Source organism: Apteryx rowi, unplaced genomic scaffold, assembly GCF_003343035.1.
Source record: "Apteryx rowi isolate R43461 unplaced genomic scaffold, aptRow1 scaffold_1245, whole genome shotgun sequence".
Taxonomy (NCBI): domain Eukaryota; kingdom Metazoa; phylum Chordata; class Aves; order Apterygiformes; family Apterygidae; genus Apteryx; species Apteryx rowi.
Genome location: NW_020447470.1, coordinates 8,533 through 30,030, shown reverse-complemented (window position 1 = coordinate 30,030; position 21,498 = coordinate 8,533). Strand labels below are relative to the sequence as shown.

The window sequence follows — 21,498 nt, the reverse complement described above, 5'->3', positions numbered from 1 at the left end:
AAAGCGGGTTTACTCAAATTAGGTAAATAAAAAATTTACCTCCCACTAAGCACATACTTACATTCTTGCCATCTCGTCCTCATAACTGGAGCATCCATAACAACCTAAAAATAAAGTCCACTTATGTTAACTATTCTGTGGATAAAATTATTACGTAGGTATTTCATTAAATACTTATCTTTTTTAAAAAAGAGATATAATCAGTAGTGTCAAGAAGATAAATGTAACACCCTGTATGGATATTCAAAAAGTCATTTACTTGAACACTTATTTATTGCAATGAAATATTTTTGCTAGAGCTAAGAAAATTAAGTAGATGCTTTCACTAAATATACCAGTTCAACTGGTAATGGGCTATGCACCGTCTATTTAAGAATTCCTTAAAGCAAGGATGGATTTGCTGTGGAAGCAATGAAACTGTCCCTGAAAAAACAAAACAAAATATAGATGGAATTAATTATTTCTATATTCATGAATAAAAATCTCAAGTAAAATATACAGTCTTGAGTCTATAGGAAATTTGAATTAGATGGCTAGGTCAACAAAATAGTCAAATCAATAGTCAGGATGTTTTTTTTTTTTTTTTTTAAACAGAGTTTAAAAACAAGATATACAGATGGATTAAAGTTGAGGATCTGAAATCTCTCCCCTCTTTTTTTTTTTTCCCTCCCCCTTACTGGAAAGCTCCTTTCTATATCAGAAAAGCTATATGGTAATATTTACATCGAGTAGGACAGAGCAGAAATATGGCTTTGTTTCCTATATATTTTTAACATGTATTTATTTAGACACATTACTGAACAAACATCTATTTACATTTTGATTTCCATACACAAGTTGAAAGAATATTAGTCATATGTCATGTTGTAGATTTGCCTCCAAACATCTATATACATTTTGATTTCCATACACAAGTTGAAAAAATATTAGTCATATGTTATATTGTAGATTTGCCTCCAAACAAGAGTAGCCTGTACACAAACAAATCTCAGATTTAAGCACTTGTAACTGCTGAAAGCCAAGCCCTGCATAATTTAGCAAAGTTTGGTCTTGTACACAAGTGATACTAATTGATTCTTTTAATAGATGTCAAAACTAGAGGCTAAGGTATAMGGATTTTGTCCTTCTACCCTACTTTCCCCATTCTCCATTCAGTGGGGTTTAAAATTCAGGACATGCTCTTCTATACAGGTCTCATCTTTAACGATCTCCACAAGTTGCAGTATACCAGATGAATAAAAAAGAATCACACTGTTTCAAGCCCTAAGGAGCAAAGCATTCATTCACTCTGGAAGAAAGCCTTCATCTTCCTATATGCCCATTTAGGGCATATAATTTTTAATCAAAAAAGAATGGTATCAATATAAGCTCTCATCCTTTAGCCCAACTGTGATACTACAGCACAAGAAGAAACATGGGTCTTTTTCAGATGGGTAAGTTCTAATGAGATTAAAACCTGTTGTGAACACCACTTTGAAACCAAGACACAGCCTACACAAATTAAGTGCATTGACAAGAGACCTTGCCACCAAGAAACACTGCTTAAAAAGCAGGCTGTTGACAGATATTTAAATTGATACAGAATACAAATTTAATGTATAGCATAAAGAACACTAAGTACCTACGTTAAGTTGTCATAATCTGATTGGCAAGGTACCCCTCAAGGAGAATTTGTGCCAATATCCTGGCCAGACATCGGTCGTAAACATTTCTAAATGCTATTGCAATGAAATCATTAACAACGGAAAGCAATATGAAGGTATCTCCACGAGAACATGCTTCTAAGGGTGCAGCTCTACAAGAATTTAAGCTCATGGTGCTCCTACAGTCCCATGACACTGCTGATAAACCCATATTGACCTGTAAATTCCCACTCTTCCCTTTGTAATGGCAGGATTTCTATTTGGTTCCTCTGTGAAATGCCACAGGGTGCTAACAAAGGAGAAACTATTTAAGAAAAAGTCATGAAGGTATCTTCTTAGCAACAATGAAATAAGTATTTTCCACATGCACACATGCCCCAGTTGGAAATTTATTAAGCATTAATATAGATATTTGGTATTTGTACACTTCAAAGACCTATTTCTGTAGACTCGGGTGACATGAATATTATTTCAAACAAGAGAAATACTTATGATGGAGTGACTAATGGAAAATGGTGTCCAGAGTAATCTTGGAAGAAAAATTTAAAAAGACAAAAAGCATTTGTAATGAAGGTAAAGAAAGCAAGATTTGTCTACCATCCCAAGTAGATCTCCCCACCATAAAAGCAATTACTTTTAGTTTATTTATAAATATGTAAATTCTGAAATTCTTAAAGAAATGTACCTTTATTTGTTTTCTTCCTTCTTTCTTCTCAATTGTTAATGCAACTTGCCTAACTTTTCTGTTCAGTTCGGAGCCTTTACCTTTAACTTCATCAGATTCTGCTATCTCAGGATAATGTTGTTTCTAGAAAATAAGGAAATGCAAATCTTGGAAGTCACACTTCATCCTATGACCCCCTTTTCAGACCTAGCAAAGCTAATAATCATGGGAGAAAAATTAGCTTGTATATATAAGAAGCAGAACTTGTTAAAATTTTTGTGTATGGAATCACAGAATAATTGAGGGGTCCAACTTTCTGCTCAAAGCAGGGGCAACACTGAACTCCAAACTGAGTGCTCATGGCTCTGTCTGCTTGGGTCTCGAAAATCTCCGAGGACAGAAATTCCACAGTCTCTCTGGGCAACCTGCCCCAATGCTCGACTGCCCTCACAGTGAAAAACTTTCTCTGTCAAGTAGGAACCTCTCCTCTTTCAATTTCTGTTTCAATTTATCCTCTGCCATACACTTCTGCACTCCGTCTTCTCAATAACCTCCTCTGAGGTATTGGAAGGCTGCTACTAGATCTCCCTGAAGCCCCTCTTCTCGAAGCTGAACAAGTCCAGTTCCCTCAGCCTCTCTTCACAGGGCAAGYGCTCCAGCCCCCTGACCAACTGGGCAGCTCTCCCCTGGACTCATTGGATTTGATCAATATCTTTTTTGTTTTGGGGAGCACAAAAGAGGACACAGAATTCTAAATATGGTCTAACTAATGTCAAGTACAGGGGAATAATCACTTCCCTTGATCTATTGGCTACACTCCTGTTAATGCAGCCCAGTTTGCTCTTAGCCTTCATAGCTGCTAGGGTGCACTATTTGCTCATCTTTAGCTTGCTCTCCACCATGACCCCCAGCTCCTTTTCAGCAGGGCAAATCCCAGCCAGTTAGTCTCCTTCCTGTTCTGCTGCAGGCAGCCCAGGTGCAGGATTTAACAGTTGTCCTTGTTGAATTATTATTATATTTTATTTTTAAGAATAACAGACATGCAGTAAACAAGCATAAGATTCAGGATTGCCAGAAACAGAGTCCAAAGTAACCAAGAAGTACAAGAGCTACAAACATCAAAACCAGCAATACAAGTCTCACTCAGCATATCCAGCTGAATTGGCTGAACTCGACAGCTTACGACTTCAACGTACATGGGATATAACACCAACTCTGAGCAAATCTTTTATGGAAAAATAACAAAATACTTTTCAAAGTATTGTTTTCTCCACTTTGTTAAAGCCCATCCTAAACAAATACATTCAGGCAAACATTCAAATACTGGACAGTGCTATTTCACTAAATATACTGCAAAAATAAACAGTTCAAAGCAAAATGTACTTAAACATTCACGGACAGAAAGGAACGTTAAGAGTTTTGCAAACATTTAGAGTGGAAAACAGGCACAGAAGTTACATAGCTTRCCCAGCCACAAAACTGGGAAAACACTCGAGTTTTTTCTTGGTCATAGACTCTATCCAATATGTATCATATTCCTTCAGATTAAAAGGAACATAGGTACAAAGCATCTGAAACACAAAACAAAACTTTGTATCATCTTAAAGAACTGGATCAATGAAAAAATTGTTTTTGAAAAATCTATTTCTAGTCAATTACAGCTGTTGATTTTATTACTGGCATTTTTTGGTCAACGAACACAAAAGAAGCTGACAACTCAGTGTCACCAACAGACAGGCATACACATTATTGACATGATGAATTTTAAATCCATTTATTAAAGTATAAGCCAAGTTGCATGGCTGTAACACAAACACAGCCATTTTCATAAAACCTTATATAAGAGTTTTAAAAAAAGTTTTTAATCAAAGAGTGGCTAGCACATTCTCTACTTAAACCATTACATCAGAAGAACATTTCTATTCTAAAAACTTACCAGGTATGCCAGTCTATGCTTGGAGCCATAAACATGCATGAACATGTTACTCAGTCCTGTTTTACAGTGGCAGAGTTGACATTCATAGAGAAAAGGGAAATTGTCTTTCGATCGGTATTCAATTATATAATTAAGTCCTGTGTTAATTAAAAAAAAAAGTTAGGAAATTTGATGTTTATTGAAACAATCTGTTTTATGTTTTGGCATCCAAGAAACAAATAACCAGTGCTAGTTACAAAACAGATATTAAAGCAAACTATTCTTATTACATGCCAGACACATGAATCAAGATTTTCAAAATCATCAGTTATTTTAGCTTCTGGGTGTCTAGCGTTCCTAAGCACCAAAGTTATAAATACGAACTCCTTTAAGATGCCTCATGTTTACCACCCAGAACTTGGAACAATCAAAAAATCACTTTTAAAAATTATTAGCAATAATTCTGTCATGCCTATTTAGAATAAAATGTGTTTTTATACATTCTAATACATGCCCACATAGTTCACATCTCTCCTGCCCACTTCACTCTCCCCTCTCTCAACAGAATGGGCAATTTTAAAGATCAGCAACTACATTACAAATAACAGTAATGATCATTAAAGTCAAAGTCTCTCTCAAAGTCTATGACTTTAGATTGTTTCTAGACCATGCTCTCAACATGTGGGTATCTCCCCAATCAAAAATATTCAGTACTAAATCCAAGAGTTTTGTCACTAAGATGAGTCATTTTTGTACCATTTTAATAGGTATTCAATGTAAACTTAATAAGATTTTATTACACATTATCTAATTTACATTTAAAAAGTTACTCAATGCTCTACAATTGTATACACCACACAAGCAAGCAATTATAGTATTAAAACCCCTCACCAAGCGCAGGTTCTGAATCTTTACATGTATTAAGCTGTTCTTCCAAGGTCCGTCCATGAAACCTCTCTGGCTCAGTTTGCACTGTAAGATAAGAGATTTTTTTTTTTTTTTTTAATAATTCCACATCATCCAGCTATCAGTCTTCACAGTCTCAAGTCAGGGCACAAGAAAAAAAAAATCAAAAAAATGAAATGAAACCCTTGACCTAGACGAGGCATGCTAAGAAGTTCAGATTCAACTGTATCCCTGCCCATATAGGGCCCCATATCACAAGTTAAGTCAGTTATTGTGAAGCATTATCCCCAAAATCTGACTTTCACTCTTTTTATAGCATTTTGTTTGCAAGTATTGTTCCAAGTATTATTATAAAATATTACTACAGACAAAAAATACAATGAAAAGAAATGAATTCCCAATGACCAGTAAGCTATAGACATCACTTGTAACACTACACCTAGAAAGATTTATTTCTACCTTTTTTTTTTTTTAAAGCATTTAATACTTTTTTTGTTTTAATACATTAAACAGTCTTACCATAATCAGGAAGTTTTACAGGTGCATTCACTTGCTCCCCTAAGCCACTTGCAGTTTTAACTAACAAAACAAAACAAAAAAGTGAAAATAAATTTTTAAGACCAAAAACTGATTTGGCATGAGAATAGATTTTTTAAAACATTCTTTAAGCTTCTGTTGAGACAAATAAGTTATGTTTAGTTTTGAATGTACTGTGAGATCTTTTTGGCAATATATGGACCGAGAACATTTACACCCAATAAAAACAAAGCTATTTAATGTCAGGCAATTCAGCGAAGCAGACAGAGAGGAAGACTAATCAAGTCACAACTTTCCTTACAACATGGATTTAAACAAATGTCACACTACTAAATTATTAAATAGTGGTTTAAATTGTGAGTAATTTTGGCTGGAATTTAATTTATATAGAAAACAATCTGTAAAAAGGGAAAAATCTCATTGATTCATCACAATGCAAATATCTTTCTTTCTGTAATGAACAAAGCTTCATTTCATAAGTTTTGGAGCAACTTTAAGTCAATACATCACAGCAACTCAGTTAAAACCCCTAAACTGGAGGTGCTTAAACTGCTGGCCCACATGCTGTCCGCCAGGGCACTTAATAACCCTTCTGTTTTTTTTCAGCAGCTCAGCAGCTGTCCCTTCTCCAATCAAATATTTCTTCTATCTGCACATGATGTGAGAGGGCTGAGGCTGCAGACCCTTAAGAAAAGCAGGGGACAGAGATAACCACATGACCTGCTCTGCCATTGAGGAATTTGTGAGACAGACAGAGATGTGTTGCATTTGGGAGTGCATGCCAAACACACAAAGGAAGCAGGCTGCTATTCCTTAGAAAGGGTGTTAACATGTTAATGCACTATAGGACAACAAAAAGAACAGGAAAAAGCTCAGCATTCTGCCACCAAAAAAAACACCACCAAAAAAACCTGTCACCAGTGCATGAAACAATGCTGCTTAAGGGCAAACCTGGAAAGCAACTTGCATTTTTTGTCTCTTAAACACCTTCCTGCCACCAAAAGTTGACCCTGTTATTCTCCTGTTAAAAGTAATCTGTTACAAAACAACTGATATTGATAAGAAGTAGAGCCTAAGGCTCACAATAAACCCTAAATAGATGATGGTAGTAGGAATGATTAAAGCTAGACAACTGCATCAGAAAGAGTCATATAAGTTTTGGTTAGAGTCTTCATGAAAGTTCTTTTTGATTATTTAAGTTACAAACTAGATTGTCTTGGCAACTAACGAAGGTCCCAGCTCATTCCTGTAAATTCTATGATTGTTAATACTTGCTGCTTTGTATGACTGTTAATACTTGCTTTGCATATTTGGACCACAACTTTCAAACTGTATTTCAAAATGTATTTCAAAAAATACATTTTTGGCGCATCACGAAACAAAAGTAGGGGAACAATGATGAACATGGTTATGTCTTCATCCCTACTGGAAGTAAATCAGTTCTTACAGACCTGGGGAAGTTTTAATGATTTATTAAACTTACTAAAAATACTTTGTTTTAGCTAACTAAGAAAATTTTAATAAGATCTTTCTAAAGCCAAATATAAAGTATGTAGAGAAAACATTTCCACATACTTTCAGAAGCATCTATTTTAGTGTATTTTAAAACCTGAAGGCTTCAAAGGTCTTGAATTCTTTCAGGCCTCTCAAAATTTTAATGTATGTGATCATTAGTATTGTAGCTAGTATATTTTAAACAAACTTTGCACACTCCTTACACACATTATTGTTTGATTTCTGTAGGATTATATAGTTACATCATTAAAGAACATAGGACAGGTGTTAAAGTACAATTCTGAGAAGGTCATTTATTTTTCTGTTTCATGAACACCTAAATTGAGGCAGGGGAGAAAGGTACAGAGTAGGAAGTAAAAATTTTTGCACTTACCAATGCCATGAGCTTTCAGTGCTTCTTCAACCTTATTTACCAAGTCATCATCCCCCCAAGGGGGGGGGGGGGAGAAGGAAAGACACTTAATACTCAAAGGTAACAATGCAAAGGTTTAATCATTAATCAAGTAAATCAGACTAACAGTAACACCATAGACTACCTGAATAGACAATTACATTAAACACAAAAATATATATAAGACTTTTTCCCTAAATTACCTATTAATAAATGCAGAATGAGATTTAAGTAAACAGCCATAAATTCTGAAGCAAGTATTCTCTGCCCTCACTAATTCAGAATACAAGACACAAGGCTGCAACAACTTTTTCTGACAGTACTAATATACAAAACTAAGTTCTACTTTATTGTAATAAACAAAGTAGTAAAGTGATAAAACTAGCCAAATATCTGAAATTGCAGATTTTTAAAAACTACATAAAAATAGATTCTACACCCACAGTCTGCTGCATAATAAATCTACAAAATTTGACAAAAGGTGAGTCCAAAAACTGATCTTACTGTCTTGTGCTTGAATCCAAGGAAGTGAGTCTGCAAGTTTAATGCAGAAGCACACCAGATTTTGCAGATCTAGAATAAAAAGAAAAGAAATATTTCTAGCATACCATGCAAACAGCAAGAATACTGCTGATATCAAAATAAATCTGTTACCTAAATGTCAATTTATATAAGTTCTACTAAAGTACTATTCCTCTAAAGACAAGCAATTAGGAGCCTGCTCCACTCACAAGCATACAGTTTTCCAATCACAGCTGGTTTATGGCTGGGCCAATTCAGAACAGGAGCAGAAGAGATCAGGTCTAAGTTCATGTGAATGAACAAATGCAGGTCAAAAGTCTTCTCCTCCTCTAAAAATCTAAGATCTTTAAAAACAACAAACCTGAAAACCACAGTATTTAGGATTTTTGCCATCAGGAGCTGCAATTTAATCTTCCTCTTTAAGAAAAAAAGCCTTTACTTAGAAACATACTATTTTTAAGATTATTTTCATTATTAAAAGTTGGTTCCTCACACACACACACACACACACACACACACACACATATCAAACATGACAAAGACAGCAGACTATGTTTGACTCCAGTATTACTTCAGGAAAGAGAAAAAGACAAACAAATTGATATAAAGTGAAATGAGTTGGTAGGTATCTTTGTCCTTGCATAGTACATGAAACATCCACCTAAGTGCTCTAATAACAAAAAATTTCTGGTCTTAATGCATCTTCCTATTATCTCCAGCAGAGAAGCAGCAAAGTAATACAAGCCTTAGGAGAGCAAAGTCAGCTTTAGGTTCTCAAATTCTTTCAAAAGCTTTCAATGCATATGTTGCATATACAGCACTAACTTCTTAACTCCCAGTTCCCCATATTCCTATGACGTTTTGCATTCCTGCTCCCTGCATCCTTTTAGAAGGATGGTTCTGTCTTCTTCATGTCCATTGAGCTTGCATAAAATGATCTGGGACTAAAACAAGCTTGACAGATATGTGCACATAACAGCACCCCCAAAATATATTTTTAGGGAAAAGTGAGAACATAACTCTTTATAAGCACTTTTAAAAATCTGCAATATACAAAACTAGAATATGATCAAGGTGCTAAGGCAGAACAGCTTCCCAACTGTGCAAGTCCTATTCAAAAATGGCTACATGGCAAGAGCTTCACCCTCCTACCACACCCTAACCATGTATTTCTGGCTTACCATTCTTCTTTCAAGTGTCAGACTATAAACTACAACTCCACAAGACTGTCACGCCCTTTACACTGTACTCCAATATGGAATCTCTGTCCAAGATTTTCATATCACAGGCCCAGAGTTTTCAGTCTCTAGTATCTAGTTCCCTGGGCCCCAGCATTCCTATCCACCAATCAGCAGCAACACCACAAACATGCAGAACCTGCATGGAAGAACTTTCACCACATCCTGGATGTACTAAGAACTTAAAAGCCGCATTTTAACACAGCGGAAGGCAGTACGAAGCAGGAGGTTCCTCCCAAGAGGAGGATGGACTTTCAGTGAAGTGGCTCCATGGTCAGAGGAAAACCACATAAAAGCACATGCCCTAGGACGCAAGATGGTACCACAGCCCTCACTCTTACATGATACTAGAGGCCTGCTAAATCCAGAAATACAAGACAACTGAGTCTAGCAGTAGCCAAAGAGGTGAACACAGTCTCAAACCTGACTGACCATTCTAATATGGATTCCACTAGCTCAAATAAGCCAGTATCTGTGTTTTGGTAGCGTGATGCATCAGCACTCTGAAGAACAAGAGGCACTTCAGAAAATCTAAAAAACAAGGAGGCATACAGAATCTTTTCTTTCTTGCCTTCTATCCAGTTAAAAAAATGTGAAAATATTTTTTCATGTGAACCTCTAATGGACTACAAAGGAAAAAGTTAGATCACACAGCATATACTTCAGCATTCTTATTTGTCCCTGGTCAGATAAAGATGCTCAGCAGGCAGATGCACAGGCTTGTCTCTAGCAGGTTATTGCCCTGGAGAAACTAAAGGAGAGGAATGAATGTTAATATTATTTATATAGCATTTTATGTATAAAGTTATGTATTGGGATGGGAACAACTGTCATGGCCTCTTACACAGTAGCTCAATTAGCATTAACAGCTATAACCTATAACTAAGAAACTATGCATGTTGACAGGTTTTGTATTTGCAGAACACCAGCAAAACTTCACAGTTAGTTGTTACTTAGGATTCTGAAGTTCACTAACTGTAGCAGCCTCTGCAGATACTGCCTCTCATGGTCTCAGGAAATAGAGAGACTATTGAACTTTTAAGTTCATAAAGATCTCTCAAAATAATTAGTCTAATATATGGAAGGTACATCAAAAAAAGAGAGCACACAGGCAATACTGTTGCAAGAATGTTATGCAATAAGGTCTACTAAACACATGAAAATTTATGTAGGTTAAAAATGGAGACATTCTAAAACTAAGAAGAAGATAGGCAAGCCATCAAATCAACACAGTCACAAGTCGATTGAAACACAGCTATAGTTTTCACTGGTATTCAGCAAGGAGCAGAGTCAGTACAATAACTGAAGTCACCCTTGTTTCATTGAAATTCAAACCAGTGACGCTTTTTAAAGCCAGTTATAGTTGAAAAATATAACATTTTATACAAAGAAAACAACAAGAAGCCTGTATCACTGGACTCTACTTAGAAGCTAAAGTCCCTTCAAGATCTTGCTTACCTGCTAGAGCCCACGTACTACACACCCAGCACAATGCCATTGCTTCACTTCAGCTTCTGAAATATGATGCATTGGATCAAGAAGCTGAAAGAAGCCAAGATATCTGGGAACCACTTGCCTCAGCACTGCAGTAGCAGGATTAAGGACAAAGGTTAAAACTGGAGGAAGAACCGTAAAACACCTCCTTCCCCCAAATAAGTTCTCCATACAAACCATATACAAGGAACACACAACTAGGGATTGGCTTGGGGAAGCCCACTGCTGGCAGCAAGTTAGAGGCAAATAAGAAGGAAGTGGCAATGCAAAGCTGCTCTAAAGACCCTACCAGTTGTAACCAACTGCTGTTCTAAACATGTTCCCACTAAGTAAAGGATGTCAGATTTCAGCTATCCTGTTATTCTGAACTCGCAACTAGAAATTTTCCTCCTTTCAGAAGGTGAAGGTAGCAGGGAAGGAAGTATCAGTCCCAAAACAGGTTCAAAGACTTCCAAGAAGAAACAGAATACTGCTTCAGTGTTAATCTTACTCAAGAGAAAAAACAGTAGGAGTTCAGACTTAGTTCAGACTTGGTTCAGCTCAATTTTTTCTAGCAAAACTACTYTGTATTAGTTAAGATTTTCAGTAAAGAATACTTACATTGCAGTAGAAAGGATTTAATTGCTTCTTTATCTCAGCTTCAGGATCCATATTTGATCTTTAGATGATATGGAATCTCCAAGAAAACTACAAAAAGATTACAAACTACTATTTTAGCTTCACAAAACCATTCAAATACTTGTTGCATCTACTTAAGTGTTAATTTTAACTTATGCCTCATTTTCAGTCATGCTAAACCTTTAAATCTCCAGGCTAATAACAATATTTTTGAAGAGAACATGATTATGTTTTCAGCTTGAGAGCTGAGTGCAGCGTGGAAAGAAAATAATTCATTTCCAAGAGTCTCCCTCAAGAAAGCCACACACCCTCAAACAAAACAAATTCAAATTATTTAACACTTCCTTTTCTTTCCTGAGATTCTGATACATACATGGACAGATTACACACAAGAACAACAGCCAGGCATGCAGAGCTCCAAGTGCTTATTTATAACAATATTAAGGGCAGTTTTCTTCCACAAACATGCTCCCACTCCCGACCTTTGAAGCAGGAGGGCCCAAAGCTATAAACTCTCCGCAACCAGAGGCACGGAGAAAGCGAGCTGGCCCCGGAGGCGACCCAGGGCGATAGGGCAAGGCGGCCGCGCCCACACTCCCAGCTCGCCGGAAGGGACACGGTGCCAGCGCCACCAGGACTGACACCTCACCTGCTCCTGCAGCCGGACCACCGCTGCACCCGCGGCCCCGACGCAGAAAGCACGCAGAGATACCGACGGATCCCGGTGCACAGGTGGCTGCAGGCACTCCCCCGTGCCTAAACAGTCTCCTTCCCACAGGCCCACTTGAGAGGCGACTCTTGCCGCACAAGTGGGCGCCAGCAACCTTTCCTTCTCCTCAATCTACATGAGGGGAGTGCCAGCGGGCGACCTAACGCCCCCGAGAGCCGCTCTCGCGCACCCACTGTTACGCGTTCAACGGCAGGCAGCCAGCGCCGCTCTCACCGCGCGAGGGCGGTGGGGGCACGCGGCGCGAGCAGGAACAGCGTCCCTTGACGCGCGGAATTGGGCTGCCCCAGGGCAAAGATGGGAGGACTGGGGCCGCGGTTTGAGACCCCCGCGCCGGCGGAAGGGGATGAGCCACGAARAGGGAGCTGCGAAGCAGCAAAATCACCCACAGACACCGCTTACCCGCCTCCCCGGCCAGCCTGGGAGAGCCCGTGCACATGCGCAGCGTTCCGCCCACCGCTGTCGGAGGTAAAGCCCGAGCTGGCGTTCCCTCGAGCAGGACTGGGACTCGGGGGGCGGGGCCGCCGCCAGCGGCGTCTGTGTCTGTGTCCCCGCGGCGCGTGCGGGCCTCGTGTTCCTCCGCGGAACCGAGCAGGGGAGCGAGGCGCCGCGCTGCTGCTGCCGCCCCAACAGCGCCTGCGCCAGGAGCTTTGCCCGCGGGCCAGTGCCAGGTGCAAAACGGCTTCCCCATCCCCTTTTGGGGGACGTTGGGTTTTTACGCGTCACTTCCCAGGGCACTGTTCAGCGCGGCTGCATCTGAAGGGCGAGGGTCCCCCAAGGCGGCACAGGGAGCCCTGCTGCCCCGCGCCAGCCGCGGCCTGAGTGCCTAGCAGTGCAGTGCAGCGCAGAGTGAGCGGCGGCAGCGGGCTGGTCTCTCCCCTCCGGGAGGCCGGGAGGGGCTGGCACCGCCCCGCGGTCCCTCTGGGGAGCCGGCAATCCAGCTCGGGGTTTGGTGGGAGCTGAGGGCGAGCCGGCGACCTGCCGGCAAGGAGGTGAGGGCGGGGGAGGCCCCGCCGCCGGCGGAGGGGGGGAGGGGCGCGCGCTGCGCACCGCGGTGCTTTGTTAGGAGCGCAGAGGCAGTGCGGGGCTGAGCGCGGGTCCCTGAGTGCGGTTACATAATCTGCGTGGGATTTGGGTAACAGCGTGAACGGCTTTTCATTCCGTCTGTCATGGCAGATGTTCCTGAATTTGTGTATCAGCTGCAGCTTGCATGTTTGCCTTGGGTGATGCATTCTTCTTTGTCAAGCTAGGACCTGTTCTTTTTCGTTCAAGTAGAAGAGGAACAAGCAAGGAAATAAAACCAAGCTCAAGCTAATGGTTGAGAAGTTCTGACGCACAAGAGCCTGGTAGGATTCCTATTTATGCCTATTTTTGGTGAATTTCAGGCAGTCATTTGAAATAACAACCTGCATCCATTATCTTTGCTTTACACAAACTGCTTTGAATGTCCTCCATAGCTATCAGGATGACCTGTTTAAAATGTGTGTGTGTAAAATTTGCCAGGAGAAAAGTAGGCAAAGTACCTTAACTAATAGATTATTTTATTCATTTACCAGACAATCTACGATAACTATTAATTTGTGTTAAAACAGTTAAAAGCACTTGGGGGGGGTAATTGATTATGTGTAACAGAATTTCCATATAGATCTCATTCATATTTGTATCTAATTATATAATGTTTTCAAGTCTCAAGGTAGACAGGATTGGGCCTGGAATACTCTGAGGGAAGCTGTGTGAGCAAAACCTGACATCTGAGGAAGAAGGACACCGTTTATTGCTGGTTCTGTCATTCAAATGAAATGTACACCTGATGTTTTTGACTGGTTTTGGTTATTGCATTCCCATGCCTTTCCTTTCTCCCTTGAACACTGAATAAAAAAAGGCAGCATTATGATTGAATTCCACTTGTGTTAATTACTAGTTAAAGCTTTATCTGCAATTCAAGTTGGAAAAATAATTTTTGTGTTTTAAACTATTTCTGGTTGTAGGCATGTTGTGCATTGGTAAATTAATTCCACTTTCACACCAGAAGTGACAACAGTCCACTAACAAACTGTGATCTGTATTTCTGGTTAGTGCAAATGTTTGGGTTACGCTTTCCACCATAACTTTCTCTTTGTGTTTTCTCATGCCTAAAAAAGTATTTCGGGGGTTGAAAATGTTCGCTCATGCCAACCTGAAGTGATTTTGGGGAAAGAGGCTTATTTGCAACTGGCTTGAGTTTGTGTGTGTATTTAGGTGTGCAAACAACATAATACATATATACATATTTATGCACATAGATGCACTTTACCTATGTAATTTTTTTTCAAGCTTACAGCCCATCCCTTATAGTCTCCCAAAGAAGAGTACTATACTTCAAAGTAAAAATCAGGAGTTGGAAGATACTTTTGTTATTTTCAAGTGATAAAGGTTTGTGTAAGAAGAGGAGTACTTAGGTCACTGAGCAATGCCACCGGAAGATATTTAGGGTGAGGTACTTATTGCATGTGTCCTTGTCTGGGCACCTGTAAGAGCATGAGAAGCCTTTCATCCTGTGTTTCTTAGAATTTACTGCACAGCTGTCCTCATGTACCTACACATTCCCAAATTGATTCTGTTTGCTGTCTGAGCCATACACTGTAAACTACTTCCATTTCAACACAGATTCATACATATTAAATTATATACTAGGCATATGTTGTGGAAGGCTCTTTCACCCTCAAAATGGAAATTATTTTGGCCATGAGATATAGACCTATAGGAGTCCTTTCTCATAATCCATGGAGGAGCCAGCAGACTTCCAGAAGGTGATTAGTATGCACAGAAAAACAGGAGTGAATATAAATACATGGTGGTGTTTTGCTGCAGCTTCTCAGTGCTCCAAGTTCTCTGACATCTCAGAGTGCTTTCTATACACCTAATTGAAAATGCGCTTTAATGTATTGAAGGAAGTGGGCTAGGTATGTAACATCCTGAGAAGAAACTTCAATAAGTGCATTAAACTCTTTCAGCAGTTCAAGCTTTTATGCATCCTAGATTGTAATCCTGAATTCTTCATGGAATGGACACAAGTGCAGTGTGTATGTGTGGAAAAAATAATTAAGAATGTGTATGGGGAAAGGAAAAGACTAATTCTCAGAGTGGGACCTACATTTCCATTTTTATGTAGCATTTGTACAAACGTACAGCATTTGAGCTTATGACTGGGGATCTCAGATGCTACCACAGTAAAAATAATAGCAATAAATGATAGTGTGGTATAAAAGCAATACTTAGAGGTTTGCTATGGCTCCAACCATGAGAGATAAGCTTTCATCCCAATACATAGGGTATTAATATATGTGAAGTCCTGTTTGGCAATGCTTTAAATATTTACTGATATCAGTTCATCTCTGCTAGTCTGTATAGCCAAATATTTACCTCCTTCAAATTCAGAAGTTTAGATGTTACTGTGTTTAACTTTTTTGAGCTTAGAAAAGTCTACAAAGTTCTTGAAAATCCTTTTTTTTGCTAATTAAAGGGCTTTTCTATACGTGAACATGTCATGATTTTTAGTCTGAGATTATCAGACATTTTGAAGCTAGAAACAAGATTCACATAGCCCAGTGGAAGGCAGTGTCAGCCCTTTCTGATCCTGGTTCTCAGGATCATATGGTACTGGACCTTATGACTTTTGCTGGTGATGGTGATGCTTTTCATTCTTTTCCTCAGTGAAACTGAGCTTAAGACAGGCTGAAGAGTCAATATTTGGTCCCAAGATTTTAAGCAGCTACTTAAAGCAGCTCAATGGTTCAGAATGGTACAGTAAGTCCTAAGTAAGTCAGATAGGCAGGTAGACTCCATTTCATTACAGGTCTTTCATATTTTACAGGTCTTGAAAGCTGTTTCATGGGTGAGCTAAGTTCCCAGTTTTCAGTATCCTTTTGTTAGGATGTATGTTTCTGATCTTTTTGCTTAATTTCTTCTTCTTTTTTTTATTTAAGGAACTTCTGAAGCAGATGTTGTCTTCTGCGTATTAGACCTAGATATTATAATGATTGGTATGTGATACTTCAAGTTTGTTTACATACACTTAGTTTGCACTGTGGGATTATAGGTGTTTAAGAATTCCTGTCAGCAACAAATGGGGTGATGTAGGTTTTCACAGAGAACAATAAATGACCTGATGTAGTGTGATGGAGGAAATACTGGATCAGAGAACTGTCGTCTTTGCACTCGGCCACCCAGCTCTCTTCCTTCTCTCACTTCTTTCTTTCTTGCAAATTAAACAGGTTGTTCTGTGAGCAACAGAACTAATGAAGGCTGGCCTTCTATGGATCTATGCCCTTTGTCCCCTAAATCCTGTCCACTGCAAAAATTCCAGCTCTCCCATGTCTTTATGACACCATTCTTTTTTAAGAGACTGCAGAACTGACTAGCCAGGAGGTACGTAGGTGCCAACCGTCCAATCAGTACATGCATGGTGATTACCCAGTTGAGTACTGCTGGAAAGAAAATACATAATTATGTGTTTCTTGTCTCTTTTTCACTAGGGGTACAACTTAGCTACAGTTACTGACTTTCATGAAACTTCTGGAAATGTAATTGTCTTTGAGATACCTATTTTGCTGTCAAATTTCAACTCACTGGGTGCAAGAATTCACTGTGGGTGGAGAGAGACAAACGGATGGAGAGTATGGTCACTGAGCCTTATTTCCTCAATAATCCCTTTCATTTCTATTACTGTAGTAAACAATTTTTTTCAATCATTCCTTTTCTTTTTCTGGCAAACCCAAGCTCTAACTGTATGTTATATTCTCTTAAACGCAGATCATTATTTATATCTTTTCACTTTGTTTCATTTTTGCTATTCTACGCTTTGTTTTACTGCCTTGTCTATTCCTTGAATCCTCTTCCTAGGTTTTCTGTTTTTTATCAGATTTTTAGGGGTTATTTGGGACATTCCTGTTTTTATGTGAAAGATGTTTTCTCATTTTGAAATTTTTATATAGCCTGTCCATTAGTTTTATTTGTAATTATAAGTAGTTGCCCTCACTGGAAGAGGTAAGAATAACTATAAGTATCAAGACATTTGGAGGAGAGGAATTACAAAAGATGGTACAAAGAGAAGTAAGATTAGTGCACTGGAGTTAAGAAAAAAAATGTTTGGGCTGAAAAAGAGGAAAGAAATCTGATGGTGAAAGCTGTTGAATCATCAAATAGTATTATGAGGGAAGCAGTGGGCAAAATACTAGAAAATTCCTTTTAGGAAGGAGTCCTAGACTGTTGGGAATATCAACCAAATATCTTAATGTATATGTTCCATCTCTGACCTTTTTATTAAAACCAGATGAATTGCGAGCTAAGACAGACACCTTTTTTCTAATTAACTACCCAGAAGTTTCTGCACAAAACTTAAAAGTAATTGTGGCCACACAGCTGTAGTGGGAGTGAATGAGATGAAAGAAAAGAAAAAGATAAAAGAAAAAGCTACTTTTTTGCAGCACAGTCATGTGTTAATTATTCAAGGAAACATTGTGTGGGTTTTTTTTGGTTTTGGGGTGTTTTTTTTTCCTATGGATAAGAATTCCCAGATATCAATTGCCCTTTTCCCATTCTGTACATAAGCACTAGGCTTGAGGAGAGCAGTAGTAGTTAACATGGCATTCTAGGCTGGTAGCTGGTTACTGAGATTGGCCAGCAGTGCAAGCACAAGGAAGAGTGGGAGAAGATGACAGACATGCAGAGTGAGCAGTAAAGGGCTAGGAACCTGTACCCTCACAGAGAGGTTAGTTTCTGTAGTTAATCCACATCTTCTTGCAAACCTTGCCTCTTCTCAGCATCCGAATTCTGGTCAGGGTCCTGCCCCCTGTTGGATGTCAGTCAAGAAGAGCTGAACACAGGGGAGAACCAAACCAACAGAAGTCTTTAAAAGGAGATCTTATTGTCATTTATCATATAACTTTCAAATATTATAAAAAGGAGAGAGAGGAGAAATAGCTACCCTCAGTTAGCAAGGACAAGAATGAAAGACACAGAGAAAGGCTGAAAGAGGGTCTTTCTGTAGCAAAGAAAACACAAACCTGCTGAAGATGGCTTTAGACTTTAGCCTGAAGCTATCAAAGGCTGGATTTCAGAACTTTTTCTATAGCTCAGAGTTTTGAAAACTCGCCTGGTGTAATGAATAGGAAAAAAGCTTTTTCTATAAATTAAAGGCTAAGTATTTAGTATCAAGGCATAGAATAGGGCACAAATTGTAACATAGGCAGGAGGCTTATCCTCATTGTCATATACTTCTTGTGTAACAACATAGCCACTAAAGTAGCAATATAAACCAGCATATAATTATAATACAGATAACCTGAATGTTTCATTTTTTTACTCTGAAATTACACACAAGCTATTCTAGAAATGAAAGTATTTTAGAATCAGAGGCTTAGATGTGTACTGAAATGGTATGTTTAGGAATTGTTTGCTGAAACAAACTTTCTTGATATTGTGACCAGTTCTTATCTGCTTTTTGTTTTCAACATTGTTTTCATAGGATTTTTGGCTTCTTGAAGAAACAGTAGAAAATGCAAAACGAAATAATAAAGCCTGCTAAATACTTCTCAGAAGTGGAGAAGAGTGTGCTGCTTGCATTAGTTGAAAAGTACAAATACGTACTTGAATGTAAAAAGAGCGATGCAAGAACTATTGCTCTCAAACAGCGTACTTGGCAAGCACTAGCTCATGAATACAATTCGCAGCCCAGTGTATCACTGCGAGACTTCAAACAGTTAAAGAAATGCTGGGAAAATATCAAGGCACGGACAAAAAAGATAATGGCACATGAAAGACGGGAGAAGGTAAAAAGAAGTATTAGTCCACTTATAAATACTCACATCATAGGGAAAGAGAAGATTGCCAGCATAATGCCTGAGCAAATGTACTTTTTGCAGAGCCCACCAGAAGAAGATTCTGAGTATCAGCCTGATGCTTCTAGTCAAGGTATAAATGTTACTGTAATGATGCAAGTAGTATTGTTTTGTATGTGGTTTTGCAAGTGATTCTCTTTCAGCAGTCTAAATCTCCCCACTTAGCTGTGACTGCTGGCTACAGAAAAGTAATTTCAGAGCTATGATATTACAAGACACTATATATTTCCCCAGGCCCTCAGGAGTTAAACTGAGTCATTTGGCCCACTTTCAACATATCTGCCACTTTGTGAAAAGCATCGCAGTAGCCATCATGCTGGCTTTCAGGGAACAGGAGAACCCCAAGGATATATTAATCCTTTACAAGTATTGTTTTGTTGGGAAAAGGTTGTCTGAGTATTTAAAAAAAAAAAAAAGCCACCAGCAGCAAATTGTCTGAGTCACTGTTGTCTGAGTTTCCTGCTGCAAGAGTTTCCTGCAGGTCTTCCCTACTTTGTTTTCAGGAGGGGCTAAAAAGAATTTGTAGAGTTATATTTCACATTGGAGTCCACACTGGAGAATGGCCTTTTAAAAAAGATTAAGTACTACACTTTCTTTTTTTGCCAAGCATACACAGACAGAATAATCCAAGACTAGAAGGGATGGTGGCTGGAGCAGTCTCTTGCAAACTTTATTATGTCAGAACCTTCTCAAAATAAGAATAATGTAATTTTTTTCCTAAAGATGTGCAACTTATACTTATGGCATGTACAGGAGTGATAAGGGAGGAATAAATAGTATTCTTCTTAGTATTCTCTGCCTCTCTTGGTGTTCATGTAGACATAGCTCTTCACCTGAGACTTAGATCTTTCATAAAATTTTTGCTAGTCACATACACATTTGGCTTAAGCAGCTGCATTAAAGTTCAGCTGTAGGCTCAGGCACATAAATTTAGGTGCCCACATACACATCTAAATGTCTATGTTCACTTTAGGATTCTGAGCTTCCATTATAGTCATGGAGGTCTGTCAACAGAGCCTAAAGTGGTTCAGCTCACCCTGAACTAGACCACTATGCTTGCAGTATTCTGTAATAAAACAGCATTATGTAGTGTCTCCTGTATTATGGTACAGAATAACAAGGTTTAGATGTGTACACCAATAACTACATTTATAATCACAAGTTCATATTACTTGAGGGGAAGAGGGAGATGAAGGATTAATACCTTTTCTGTTGTGTTTTACAGAGTCATTTGTTCTCTCAAACAGAGAACTCTGTGATGAAGAGAAAGAGCTGGTACATTTCCCAGTATGTGAAGGTACCTCCCAACTTGAGCCTTCATTTTCTGATATCAGAATAGCAACAGATAAGAACTACAGAAGTAAAGCATCTCAGGAAAGTGCTCTGAAGAAGATGCATGAGGAAGAGCATCATCAGCAAATGTCAATTTTACAACTGCAGTTAATCCAAATGAATGAAGTTCACGTGGCAAAAATACAGCAAATAGAAAGAGAGTGTGAGATGGCTGAAGAGGAACACAGGATAAAAATGGAAGTGCTAAATAAAAAGAAAATGTACTGGGAGAGAAAACTGCAGACCATCACAAAAGAATGGCCTGTATCATCCTTTAATAGACCCTTTCCTAATTCACCATAGAATATAAAGGGACAGAGAGTAAGTCTGAGCACATTATAAGTAATGTGCATTGGAAAGAGAGTGTTTAAAGAGAATGTACAGTGACAGAACGGGTGCCCAGTTGATAGTGATTGCACTTTGACTCTTAACATTTAGGGAAACAGTGGTAGAGTCTACGAAAGGGAAGACTGTATTGTTCATTTGTAAGTAAATGCTGACTTGTTTAACTTTCAAATATGCACAATATTCTAAAAGATGAATGCATTTTTCCGTCTTCACCCTACCATCCTTCTGAAATGATGATACTGTCTCAGAATAGGCCATACATTTGAGTTTTCTTAAAAAACCATAACAGTTTTAAACATCAGGTTAAAGTGTCTGTTTTATTTCTAGATCTTCCTCCCTGCCATTTCCTGAATGAAGGGAAGGGTTGGAGTCTCTCTCTGCTATTGAGAGAAAAGATATTTGACAGGCATTGATTGAATTATTATGCTGGGACATAGAAAAAAATCCTATGCCTGGTTTATATTTTTCGTAATCTACTTTTCAGAGAAGGTATGAAAATGAAGGAAGTAGCAAAGGATGAAAGGACCACTGTAGTAGTAAAGTCCTTTGCTTGTGGAAAACAGCAGTAATGTTTTCCAGCCAGCTGGCTGACTGAGAGGAAGGTTGTGGGCTGGCCCTCTAGTTGTTTGAGCCCTGATCCTTAAGAAGTTGTAAAGAAGGTGACCTCTTCCTCAGAAGCCACTGTGCTTGTTCTCTTTTCCAGGTCCATCTCATATTTAAGTGGAATATCGAAATAGGAAGGATGCATGTGGCTACCAACCCTGTATGCT

General features: G+C 38.8%; 2 protein-coding genes across 18 annotated transcripts in view; one reads left to right on the top strand and one right to left on the bottom strand.

The window, feature by feature from the left end:
* Positions 1–12,642, bottom strand: part of LOC112960934 — a 48,013-nt gene extending 35,371 nt beyond the window's left edge. For 3 of the 7 annotated variants that reach the window (XR_003251891.1, XM_026055641.1, XM_026055642.1), the window contains exons 1-9: positions 12,573–12,642; positions 11,426–11,512; positions 8,076–8,144; positions 7,554–7,608; positions 5,648–5,707; positions 5,114–5,194; positions 4,244–4,380; positions 2,329–2,451; positions 62–104 (exon numbers count right to left, since the gene is read on the bottom strand). Coding sequence is in view for 6 of the 7 variants with exons in the window: in XM_026055641.1 (XP_025911426.1) it covers positions 62–104; positions 2,329–2,451; positions 4,244–4,380; positions 5,114–5,194; positions 5,648–5,707; positions 7,554–7,608; positions 8,076–8,144; positions 11,426–11,476 (619 nt within the window). In the remaining variant the exon portion in view is untranslated. Of the gene's footprint in view, positions 1–61; positions 105–2,328; positions 2,452–4,243; positions 4,381–5,113; positions 5,195–5,647; positions 5,708–7,553; positions 7,609–8,075; positions 8,145–11,425; positions 11,513–12,092; positions 12,544–12,572 lie in introns of those variants that run through there. The other 4 variants (XM_026055639.1, XM_026055644.1, XM_026055643.1 and 1 more) reach the window with 4 other exon arrangements.
* Positions 12,643–12,730: 88 nt separating this feature from the next.
* MSANTD3 (Myb/SANT DNA binding domain containing 3) lies at positions 12,731–21,029 on the top strand. 11 transcript variants are annotated; one of them, XM_026055655.1, is made up of 6 exons: positions 12,731–12,841; positions 13,347–13,516; positions 16,136–16,192; positions 18,676–18,979; positions 19,073–19,121; positions 20,274–21,029. In XM_026055655.1, exons 4-6 carry the CDS (start codon positions 18,707–18,709, stop codon positions 20,681–20,683), a joined length of 732 nt encoding a protein of 243 aa, XP_025911440.1. In that variant the 5' UTR covers positions 12,731–12,841; positions 13,347–13,516; positions 16,136–16,192; positions 18,676–18,706; the 3' UTR covers positions 20,684–21,029. The 11 variants fall into 11 exon arrangements, 10 of the variants coding, with proteins under 10 accessions (XP_025911440.1, XP_025911434.1, XP_025911437.1 ...); XM_026055649.1 differs by adding an exon at positions 16,685–16,825 and having other exon boundaries at positions 12,733–12,841; positions 18,676–19,121; XM_026055652.1 differs by having other exon boundaries at positions 12,734–12,841; positions 13,421–13,516; positions 18,676–19,121.
* Positions 21,030–21,498: the final 469 nt, after the last annotated feature.

Coding starts and splice junctions, on each gene's coding strand:
- MSANTD3 (XM_026055649.1), top strand. CDS start 18,707: ATGCAAAACGAAATAATAAAGCCTGCTAAATACTTCTCAGAAGTGGAG. Junction 19,122..20,273: donor GCCTGATGCTTCTAGTCAAG/GTATAAATGTTA, acceptor TGTGTTTTACAG/AGTCATTTGTTCTCTCAAAC.